The sequence below is a fragment of the Nerophis lumbriciformis genome, linkage group LG08 (assembly GCF_033978685.3).
Source record: "Nerophis lumbriciformis linkage group LG08, RoL_Nlum_v2.1, whole genome shotgun sequence".
NCBI classification, from domain to species: Eukaryota; Metazoa; Chordata; class Actinopteri; order Syngnathiformes; family Syngnathidae; genus Nerophis; species Nerophis lumbriciformis.
The window spans coordinates 37,406,516-37,418,735 of NC_084555.2; the positions used below are offsets into that span (position 1 = coordinate 37,406,516).

Below are 12,220 nucleotides of genomic sequence, written 5' to 3' on the forward strand. Positions count from 1 at the left end.
CCTATCCAAAGCTGAGAGGAATTATGACATTGGTAACCGTGAGTTGTTGGCGGTCAAACTCGCTCTTGAGGAGTGGAGGCACTGGCTAGAGGGGGCCCCACAAAGAAGGATAAAAACAACTGAAATATTCTTGATTGCTAAATCAAAGTAGATGCGGGAAATATCGCTCAAAGGAAGACATGAAACTGCTACAGGAAAATACCAAAAAAAGAGAAAAAGCCACCAAAATAGGAGCGCAAGACAAGAACTAAAACACTGCACATAGAAAAACACCACAAAACTCAAAATAAGTCACGGCGTGATGTGACAGGTCGTAGTACACCTACTTTGAGACAAGAGCTATAGTTGCAACAATTGCGAGAACGACTTTTTAATTGTCAATATCAGCTGCTGAGTTTCATTTTTCAATTATTTCTGCTGGTGGTGTGCCTCTGGATTTTTTCAATGAAAAAAATGTGCCTTGGCTCAGAAAAGGTTGAAAAACACTGAAGTATAATATAGTATGTGAAACCTTTGTGTGTAACATTTCCTGTTGTGTTAAAAAACTTACTTCCTGCTTGAAAAGATTCTGCCTATTTTTGAGTGAGCGTAGCTTGATTTGCCTCTCTTCGTGCTCCAGCTCAGCATCGGGTAGCTGGAAATAGGTGATGAGGTCGTTTAGGGTTTGGAGCACCTCCTCGATGGGCAGAGCCACAAGTGTCTTGTTCTTAACACTTAGACAATCCAGGTCTCTGGAAAAAGACATTAATTGCAGGATGCTGATCATGCGCTGTCAAAATACTACCATTCATTAATGAGCCATCTGCAAGAAGAGTTATGAAGGTTGTGATAACAAACATGATGTTTAGCCCACAGCTGCAATCATCCTGAAATGGTGATTTCCACTGGCTGGCTAAAAATAGCGCCTGTCGTATAAGTGGGAGGGGTTGGGGAGATGTGTGTCACCGCCTCAAGGGAGGCTGACACACTCACATGCTCCCGCCATGGATGCTTCCAAGTTAGCAAAGGGGACACTATATGGGTGGCCTGATAACAAAGAAAGGTATAGTCAGAGCATCCACTCACACATTTCATTGCAGGCCTTCTGCAATTGTTTCCCATTTGGAAACGCATGAATGGACCACTGACTGAGCTGTTTGGGGCTGTGGCACCCTGCAGCTTAATTTCACGTTGACCATGTTTACACTCTGGAGGCCCATTACATCATGACTCAGAGCACTGAGCAAGCCCTTGTAGGATGGATTTGTGCAGTATATCACCAGTGACAGTTAATTTTGCAACATAAAGCTGTTCCAGGACTTGTGAACACTTAGCAGCAGAGGCACCTCAGCGTACCTGATGAATCGGTTAAAGAGGAGCGTGGTGTTACGGATGATGCGCGCCGCGCGAGATTCCTCATGCTGACAGCGCTGCAGGGTCAAGCCATCGTCCATGTGACCTTCAGAATGTAGACACGCCTTCAGTCGACATGACAAGAAAGGGAAAAAAAATGTCAATAATTTCTCAATCATGTACCCTAAATGAGGAAAAGTGTTATACTGAGTCAAGGCTGAGATACAATTTAATATTAATCAACTCATTACCCTGCAGATAATTGTCTTTTCCAAGCAATCTTGTTCATTTATTAATTTTGTTTGGTTTCTGCTTCGCCTTGCAGTCTAATTTAAGCACAGAATACACTCACTCGTCTCTTGAGCGGACCCAGACGGGCAGATTTGACATCAGGCGCCTGGTAAGATAGCCACAGACCCGTGGCCACGTGCATGATGAAGCAGAGCGAGTCTCCATATTTAATCTCCGCTACTCCCATCCCCTCGATGTCCCGCTTGGGGCTCTGCTCCAGCTTCTCCTGTGCACGTGGAGTAGAGCGAAAATGAACATCTCAAAGCTGTCAGTATGGAACACACTATGAATATACACTATGTGTGTTAGAGGTTACCACTGATTGTATTTTATTTATTTTTTTGGACACAATAAAACAGAAGCTAAAAAGACACTATTAGTAGGACGACAGTTAAAATACAAAACCGATGTCCACACAACTTTGTGACACATGGACTATTGAAGAATAAATGACATTGTGGGTGAGTATCTGTATAAAGGTGTCAATACAGGAATTTATTATTACAGTATGAGTCACTATGACTTCAAAGGAATGGCCCAACACCCAAAATCATGAAGTCTTCCTCCAAGAAGTAGCCCACCAAAAAACACCGAACAACCAGACACTTGTTTGTTTTTATTTTGCGATAGTTTTTATTTTTATGTTTCCATTTCTATTTCAAGTATATGTGATCATCAGAATATTTCTAGGTCAACATATTTAATTGTGGCCGAAGACTTTACAACTGTAAGTAAAAAACTGTAATAAAAAAACAAACCAAGGGCAGGGACAAAACATACATTTGTCCATACTTAGTACACACTAGGGTTGTACGGTATATCGGTATTAGTATAGTACCGCGATACTAATGAATCATTTTCGGTACTATACCGCCTCTGAAATGATACTACTATGATTACGTCGATATTTTTTGGCATCGCAACATCTTCTTTCATTTAAAAAAAATGTATATTATGTTTATAAACTCAGGAAATATGTCCCTGGACACATGAGGACTTTGAATATGACCAATGTATGATCCTGTAACTACTTGGTGTCGATTGATACCCAAATTTGTGGTATCATCCAAAACTAATGTAAAGTATCAAACAACAGAAGAAGTGAAGTGATTATTACATTTCAACAGAAGTGTAGACAGAACATGTTAAAAGAGAAAGTAAGCAGATATTAACAGTAAATGAACAGATGGATTAATAATTCATTTTCTACCACTTGTCCTTAATAATGTTGACAAAAAGGTAGATAAATGACACAATATGTTACTGCATACGACAGCAGATTAATTAGGAGCCTTTGTTTGTTTACTTACTACTAAAAGACAAGTTATCTAGTATGTTCACTATTTTATTTAAGGACTTAACTGCAATAATGAACAAATGTTTAATGTACCCTTTTTTTTTTGGTTAAAATAAAGCCAATAATGCAATTTTTTTGTGGTCCCCTTTATTTAGAAAAGTACCGAAAAGTATCGAAATAATTTCAGCACCGGTACCAGTACCAAAATATTGGTATCATTACAACACTAGTACAACACTAGGGTGTAACGGTCCAGCATCCTCACTGACTACGTTTCCAAGCACTAAATTAGTCGGATTTCTCAAATAGTTTGTCTTTTTAGATTTTCACACCTCCATGTGAAGTCCCAGTGTCCATGCACACTCTCAAATGCTCCTTAGAAGTCAACAGCGCAGTTTTTGTTTTACCTGATGTCCGCTGTAATATTGGCACAAATTATAAATATTTCCTGTCTAATGGCTTTGCAGATGTTAAATCGCAGACAGCCTCAACAAATGATCTTATATTTTGCTACTAACATGACACTACTACCAAGAATGTCTCAGAGCAGTTGTGGGTTTGAAGCAAAAAAAGACTAGCGGGCGAGAATTGTTTTGAAGTAATTTTCGGATGGAGAATCATGAAAATACAACTTTTGAATGTGTTGGAGTTCATTTAAAAGGCTATGTAGATTGATGAAAGGAGTTTTAAATCTGAAGGAAAAGAACATCAGTGCCCTGATAAACTCCGGATAAGTATTGCCATTTTTTTGGACAAGCTTGCCAATTGTGCGAACTACAGAGTTATTGCTAATCAGTTTGGAGTGCACAAATACAACGTGAAGAGATTTGTGTACGTTTTCTTCTTTGCCTTGTAATATACCTGCTGCAATCTCTACCATCTCACTCGTGTTTTATTCAGGAGTCCGAATGAAGTCGGTGTTGTACCGAAATCTGTTACCCATCGGAATTTGTAACTCCAGGGGGCGATGTTCCCATGGCGTTTGTTTGATGGTTAAACGGCAAGCCCAAAGGGGAGGAGAAAAAGAACGCTTGCGTAAATGGCGTAAACTATCCTTAATGCTGAAACGTCAGTTGTCAGAATTTCAGCATTAATAAATTACACATATTCTGGAAATCAATGACTTGCTTTCATTATAGTAGGAGTCCATTGATACAATGGACCTGCTTTCATTATAGTATGAGTCCATTGATACAATGGACCTGCTTTCATTATAGTATGAGTCCATTGATACAATGGACTCATACTATAATGAAAGCAAGTCATTGATTTCCAGAATATGTGTAATTTATTAATGCTGAAATTCTGACAACTGACGTTTCAGCATTAAGGATAGTTTACGCCATTTACGCAAGCGTTCTTCTTCTCCTCTTTGCCGTTTAACCATCAAACAAACGCCATGAGAACATCGCCCCCTGGAGTTACAAATTCCAATGGGTAACAGATTTCGGTACAACACCGGCATTCTCCATTTACTTAGCTACCTTTCTAAACAAATCTATGTTTCTTTTTTTGTCTCCCATTGATACACTTCAAAATATTACATTATTTTAATTTGTGAAGCAAATAAACAGTGTCTTCTACATTCCAGTACCAATGTTTTGATTGAATAGTATTTGCTTCCTAGTTATATAACGCGCGTTGAGAATGACGGATGCGCGATACAACAGGTCCCCTACAACAGTCCACACTAACTCGAGAGATCTGGTTTTCAATTGCATAATCTCGGTGTGTTAGTCTGACTATTCAAAAGCCAAACATAATCAGATTAAGGCGTTTCCATGGGTTGTAGGAGGCTTATTTAGAGCCGAACTACTTGAGAAATCGGACTAATTTAGTGCATTGATACATAGTCACTGGCTCAAGTTGAAGAGCAAGACATCCATAAATTGGAGGTTTGCTGGTTCAGTTACAGTTCGGTAGGTACCTAGATATTAGGGCCACGGTTCAATTCATTTTCATAACATTGAGGAACCAAAATGCAAAACTGCCTATATAAAATCGCCATACTTGCCAACCTTGAGACCTCCGATTTCGGGAGGTGAGGGTGGGGGGCGTTGGGAGTCTGAATTAGGATCAGAAGTTCCTATATAAACATTGCGCACTCACGTCGTCTTTTTGTATTGATTACTGCAGCTGTGCACTGGATTCATTCACAAATACAAACTACAACTCACAAACACTTTAGAGTTAGGCTCCACCATCAGAATGTGTACTTCAACTTATAAAGATCACATGGATATTATTCAGTGAGTTGATTCACCAAAACTATCCTGTTATACAGGAGGAAAAAGCACACGGGACGTTTCAATTGTTCACAGACTGGTCGCGCTCATCAGAATGACAAGACACTTCCGGTCTGCAGGTGATAGCATTCAATTGGGAAGAAACGCCCTACTGCCCCCTACTGACCAATGTGAATACTGATAAATGTGTAATGACAGCTCCAAAAACGAATTCAAACCACAAAATAAAATAAATAAATCAACACAAAAATGTGACACATTATGGGTGGGTCACATATGCATGTACAGTAGATGGCAGTATTGTCCTGTTTAAAAGTGTCACAACATTGCTGTTTACGGCAGACAGAACTGCTTTACTGTAGACGAAAACTTGACTGCTGTTGTTGTGTGTTGTTACCGCGCTGGGAGGACGTTAATGAAACTGCCTAACAATAAACCCACATAAGAAACCAAGAACTCGCCCTCGATCATTAGCTGTTTATATTGTGGGAAAGCGGACGTGTGAACAGGCTGTCAACACGTCACCCAGGTCCGCATGGAGCTGGAGGGGGCGTGGCCTTCAGCTCCGCCTGAATTTCGGGAGATTTTCGGGAGAAAATTTGTCCCGGGAGGTTTTCGGGAGAGGCGCTGAATTTCGGGAGTCTCCCGGAAAATCCGGGAGGGTTGGCCAGTATGACAATCGCAATCTGCTGGCAGGTAATTCTCTAATTAATACAACCCTCAAAACACATAGTTCACTCTTGGTCAGATTTACTGGTTTTGTGAAAGTGCATGGCAACTAGGGATAGGTAACTTTTACATTTTGATCAATACGATACTAATTCCCGGTATCTGGGGATCAAACCAGTACTCAAAGATACCAAATTTCAATACTTTTTGTGTGTGTAAACAAGGTAAATAAAATCTATTTTTTTATTCTAACATTTAATACTGAGCTGATGATGATAACCGTGCATTCCAGTTATTATAGCTTTTTTTTACAGCTTTGTTTTTTTGCTTTAATTACATTACTTCATCTCATTTGCAAGTATTATAGAGATTGCATGCAGTTACGATTCCCAGACGTTAGATGGCAGCATTGTTCCCTCTAGGTTGAGCGCTAGTGCACGCTGACCGTTCTCTGCACACAGCAAATCTACACAGTGCACAAAATAAATCCAACCTCAACTCTAAACAAACCCATAACAATTTATTCTTTAAGATTTTGCAATGCAAACTTTGTGAGTGACAGGTGACAACAAGCGACTACAACAATAAAACAATGTTCGTCAACACTGTTCTGCAATTTTTGTATTGTATGCCAAGATGTTTCAAGGGTTAATAATAATGAAGCAAAATTGTCATTTTCTTACGTTTAAAAAAAAAAAAGTTACCTGCCTGTCTTATCAACTGCAGCCTCGCTCTCTCTCTCTCTCGCTCCCTATCTCTCTCTCTCTCTTTCTACTTCAAGAAGGTCAAACTAATGTTGCAAAACTGGTCCTGTTCATCCATCCATTTTCTACCGATTGTCCCTCTCGGGGTCGAAGGGGTGGCTGGAGCCTATCCCAGCTGCATTCGGGTGGAAGGCCGGGAACACCATGGACAAGTCGCCACCTCGATCACAGGGCATTTTTTTACGTTCAAGTCAAGTCAAAACAAACCACAGTATCTGTCAAGCACTGTACATCCACACTCCCCACACCAGCTGTGTGCTTATTGATTTATTAAGAATGTTAATTAGATGGATATATGGTTAAATGGATATTAATCATGAAATGCTGTTACGAAATTACTGAAATGTCAAAAACCTTTAAGGATATATATTTTAAAAACAGAAAGTTACAGGAATGTACACTCTATCCCACGCTTGTGCTACAGCACACATCTCATTGTGCAATTTGTGAATGTTTTTAGGTAAACAAAATTTGAAATCTGAAAGGGGTATCTGTCTCAAATTATTCAAAAGAAGGACATTAACCTAGACATTCAAGTCAGGTTTGCAGGGTTGGGACTTTGTAACGCGTTACTTTCGGCGGTAAATAGTAATCTATTTTTTATATTCAGCAACTCAGTTACCGTTACTACATGATGCGTTACTGCGTTATTTTAGGTTATTTTTAATGTAGTATCGGCTAGAAACTGAGAAGATCTGAGTGTGTTTTATTGGAGAGCTGCAGAAGAGGCGACGGAGAAGAGGCGCGCTCTGTGTGTGTATATGTGTGTGTGTGGGACAGGGGGGCGTGTTTGTGTTTACTAACAAGACATGGCGCAGCCAGAAGTTGAGTTTCTTAACATGGAGAAATTCTCACTACTTTTCTTTTGTCGAACACAAAGAAAAGAACATTTTAGTTAAATGTAAGTTGTGTCTTGGATCAAAGATCCCATCGACTGCCCAAAACAGCAATTCAAATTTGCTGAAACAGCTACAAAAGCAACATGCTTCTACAAAGCTAGTAACGAGAGACACACTTCACCTCCTAAGCAACAGCGGCTGGATTTTAACGAGGCACTGCTAGCCACGACAACATTGATAAAGCCATTGCAGTGTATGTGCTAGAAGACATGCAGGCTATTTCTACAGTGGAGTCACCCGATTTCAGGCAGCTAATTAGCATGATACCGGGAGTCAAATGGCACCTGGACAGTGAGTACATAAACATGGAAAGCGAGCTAAAGAAAACACTCCAAACTCTGCCTCTGCTCATCATTCATCACTGAAGATAACACGCTATGTCAATTCTCTTATATACTGTTGCTCTTTCATTCTAGACTTCTAGAGTGTTTTATTATCACATCACTCTAAATGTATAGACTATAAAGTTTACAAACATAAAGAGGGATCCTAGTGGGCCAGGCCAATCTTTCCTTATCTCTAAACTAAAACTGGGGAAATGTGTAGAGTGTTCTGGGCTTCAGACATGATTTTATTTCAGAATATCTTGAGAGAAAAAAACGCCTGGTTAGGCTTTGTGTATGTAGTGTGTGTCTTCCTTGGTTTACAGCTATGTTGTTACTATGCTGTTTGTTACTTATGTATGTTATGTTGCAACTATTTAAAATAGTTTTGTCAATTTGTTCTGGCCTGAAACAAATTGGCCCTTTGAAACATATCTTTGTCTTTGTGTGTTGTATGTAGACCACATTGCTTTCTGAGTTCAGTGAAGCAAATGCATGTCAAGTTGATCAACAGATTGTATTATTCTCCAGTGCAATAACAGTACATTAAAGGGGGCCTTAAAAAAAATATATATACATATATATATATATTTGTATATATATACAGTGTTTCCCACACATTCATTTATTTGTGGCGGCCCGCCACAAAAGAATTACGTCCGCCACAAATGGATTTTTCGGCTTTTGACTCGCTCGACCGCTCATAAAAGCAATGGGACTGTCTGTGAATATTGCTTGTAGTTACAACTCCGGTGCAGTAGGTGGCGGTAGCCTACTATGCATTGTAACTCCGCCAATAGCACTTAATTCACCTGGTGGGCCAGAAGAAGAAGAAGAAGAAGAAGAAGAAGAAGAAGAGGGACGGACGGACGGACAGACGGGATCAAAATACGAGGGTAATATAGGTTATAGGTAGATAGGTTATAGCTGCATCGCTCGCGGCTCGTCATATATTTAACGTTAATCCGCGATTTCACCGAGCGTTTCACTGACGGTGAGCAGCCTGACGCTGCTTCATTAACAGCGCGGCTGTTTGACTAGGGGGCCGAGGCAGACGCAAGTAGTAACAGTCACGTGTTTTCATACTGACGAGCTAACGTATCCAGGTTATAACCCTGTTGTCAATAAACACACATGGACTGAAGCTAAATTGTCCACTGTCCACTGCAGCATGTGAATGCAATGAAAAGAATAAAATCTGAGCCAACCAGCTGTTAAAATGTTGTCCAGGTTAATGTTTTGGCCATTAAAGGCCCTTCATTTCAAGATTTCAACTGTGATCGGGCTTTAAACAGGTGGCTGACCTGTTCAGATGAGTGTAACTGCTACTGGTCAAATAATGTGAAATAGCATTTAATTTTACATGTATGCAATGCCATTTAAATGTAATTATAGATAATAATAATAATAATAATAATAAATACTGTGTAGTGTTGTAAATAGTCAACGGGAAGGATTTTAGTAAGATATAAGCCATGAGCACTACACAGCCAGAAAAAAACCTAGGCAGGACAAGTAAAAATATTGGGGCAAGTAGATTTGAGAAGTCGGGCAAGTAGAAAAAAACCTTAACGTTGAACCCTGCATGTGTTGAGCTGCTGCCGCTTAAGGTTAGATGGCACTGTACATAGAGCGGTTCTGCTCGTTAGTAATAAATTCTAATGTTGGATGTTCACTCCTTCACACAGATGAGTATAGAAAAATATTTTCAACAGCCGAAAAGGGCTCGACTTGGAGAGGAGGTAGGCCTACAGTCCGGACCACAGGTGCGACCTGTTCAGCAGCAGCAGGAGGAGGAGGTTGACTGACTGTGGCAGGACACCTCTGCCTCTTTTTCACTTCATGTTGCTGGTAAATAATATGGTTGTAGTAGTAGGCTAAAGTTAAATTATTTAGTATTCACTAATTAAAGGGGCAGAGCTTTTTGTAAGAACCACAATTAATAAATATATTTCAGTGAATCACTAATTGTTCAAATCTGTATATAAATATGTACATAAAATGTTGTAATTATATTCCAACTCCGCGTTCTTCTTGGTCATCGCCGCTGCCGCCGCCACCCCCCGACCACACCACCACAAATAGATGCCTTTCGTGTGGGAAACACTGATATATATATATATATATATATATATATATATATATATATATATATATATATATATATATATATGTCATGATCCGTGGTCCGGATCATGTTTTTGTGTTTTCTATTAGTTTTGGACTCCTTTTGTTATTACTTGTGCACCTGTGAGTTTGTTTCGTCACCATGGTTACTTGATTTTCACCTGCCTTGCACGCGAACCTGTTGCTCATCAGAGACGCTATTTAAGCCTACCTTTGTTCATCACTCTTTCTGCCTTCTTTGTTTTTGCATCACGCGACTGCCACGTAAGTTCGTTCTTATCTCCTAGCCCCTGCTAAGTTTCATCGTCTGTGCTAAGTGTTAGCCTTAGCTTCCAGTGCGTTCGGCACCTCATCCTGTCGGTTTGTTTTCTGTTTTGTACCAGTTTTGTGTTATTTTTCTATTAAATCATGTCGTGACCTGCAAGTCCTGTCCGGATTCGTCCTTTGCTTCCTGGGAGAACAAAACCCCGCAGCACCATGCGCCCCACACGTGACTATATATATATATATATATATATATATATATATATATATAGGCAGTGTTGGGACTAACGCGTTACAAAGTAACGCGTTACTGTAACACCGTTAGTTTCGGCGGTAACTAGTAATCTAACGCGTTATTTTTTATATTCAGTAACTCAGTTACCGTTACTACATGATGCGTTACTGCGTTATTTTACGTTATTTTTTTATGTAGTATCGGCTAGAAACAGAAGGAGGGAGGGGAGGGTGGGTGCGCAATACAACGTAAACCGTTGGCCAACCAAAAAGTAATCACAGAACACTATACGGTATAGTGTTCTGTGGTTACTTTTTGGTTGGCCAAGCGGACGTGACAACAGGCTGTCCTCACTCAGGTCCGCACGGACCTGGAGGGGGCGTGCCTTAAGTCCGGATGGAAATCGAGAGAAATTCGGGAGAATGGTTGTCCCGGGGAGAGGCACTGAAATTCAGAAGGGTTGGCAAGTATGAGATATTCTCTCTTCTTTCTTTTGTCGAGCACAAAGAAAAGAACATTATAGTTAAATGTAAGTTGTGTCTTGGATCAAAGATCCCGTCTCCTGCCCAAAACATCAATTCAAATATGCCTGGTTAGGCTCTGTGTATGTCACGTGTGCCTTCCTTAGGTGAAGCCAGGTTTACAGCTATGTTGTTATTATGCTGTTTGTTACTTATGTATGTTATGTTGCAGCTATTAAAATAGTTTTGTCAATTTCTTCTGGCCTGAAATAAATTGGCCCTTTGAAACATATCTTTGTCTTTGTGTGATGTATGTAGACCACATTGTTCAGTTCAGTGATGCAACTGCATGTCAAGTTGATCAACACATTGTATTATTCTCCAGTGCAATAACAGTACTGAAATGAAGGCTAAAAGGGCATTAATGGGAGCTTTTAAAAAAAAAGAAGAAGAAAAAAAGTAACTAAATAGTTACTTTTCACAGTAACACATTACTTTTTGGTGTAAGTAACTGAGTTAGTAACTGAGTTACTTTTGAAATAGAGTAACTAGTAACTGTAACTAGTTACTGGTTTTCAGTAACCAACCCAACACTGTATAAGTAACTAATTAGTTACTTTTCACAGTAACGCACTACTTTTTGGTGTACTAGTTACTTTATTTCAAAAGTAACTCAGTTACTTTTGAAATAAAGTAACTAGTTACTGGTTTTCAGTAACCAACCCAACACTGCAGGTTTGTAACAGGTGTGATGCTGGTGTGGCAACAGCGTGCACATCTGATGTTGCTCCCGTGGTCCACGGAATGCTCAGGGAGTTTCTGTTTGCTTAGACACATGGACAATTAGGGGGGACATTGGATGGCAGTAGTGCAAGATTATAGTGTGTTGCCTAGTTAGGGAGTAGTCTTTACCGTTAAGTTGAATGTGCAAGCATTTTATTTTGTTGAGCCCTACAAAGTGTTTATACTATGAGTATTGTAATTATTACACACCAGTTGTTTGATTGTAACGCGCATCTTAGTTTTAGTTTCCATTTCCCAATGTGGAGGCGTTGAAATTGCCATGTAAAATCATTCATGCTAATTGACATCATGTCTATAGCATTTCTAATGTAAATTAGCATCAAGCTAGCACATTTTTAAAAACTGGAGCCTTCCTGCACTTTTGAGCACCTTATTATTGCTTTGTTGACAAGGAAAGTTATACCATTACCTCAAGGCAGTCTGTCTGAGTCCTCGTTAAGTGCTTGCTTATTTCTGCACCATGTGCTGTTGCCGATGCCGAGACGTCACGTGCAACAAAGGTATTGTA

At 39.8% G+C, this 12,220-nt stretch overlaps 1 protein-coding gene across 5 annotated transcripts in view; it reads right to left on the reverse strand.

The window, feature by feature from the left end:
• LOC133611746 (ryanodine receptor 3-like) overlaps positions 1-12,220 on the reverse strand; it is a 359,447-nt gene that overhangs the window by 203,048 nt on the left and 144,179 nt on the right. For all 5 annotated transcript variants that reach the window (XM_061968833.2, XM_061968834.2, XM_061968831.2 and 2 more), the window contains 3 exons: positions 1,685-1,849; positions 1,336-1,457; positions 551-731 (listed from right to left, as the gene is read on the reverse strand). In XM_061968833.2, the coding sequence (XP_061824817.2) occupies positions 551-731; positions 1,336-1,457; positions 1,685-1,849 (468 nt within the window). The remainder of the gene's footprint in view (positions 1-550; positions 732-1,335; positions 1,458-1,684; positions 1,850-12,220) is intronic.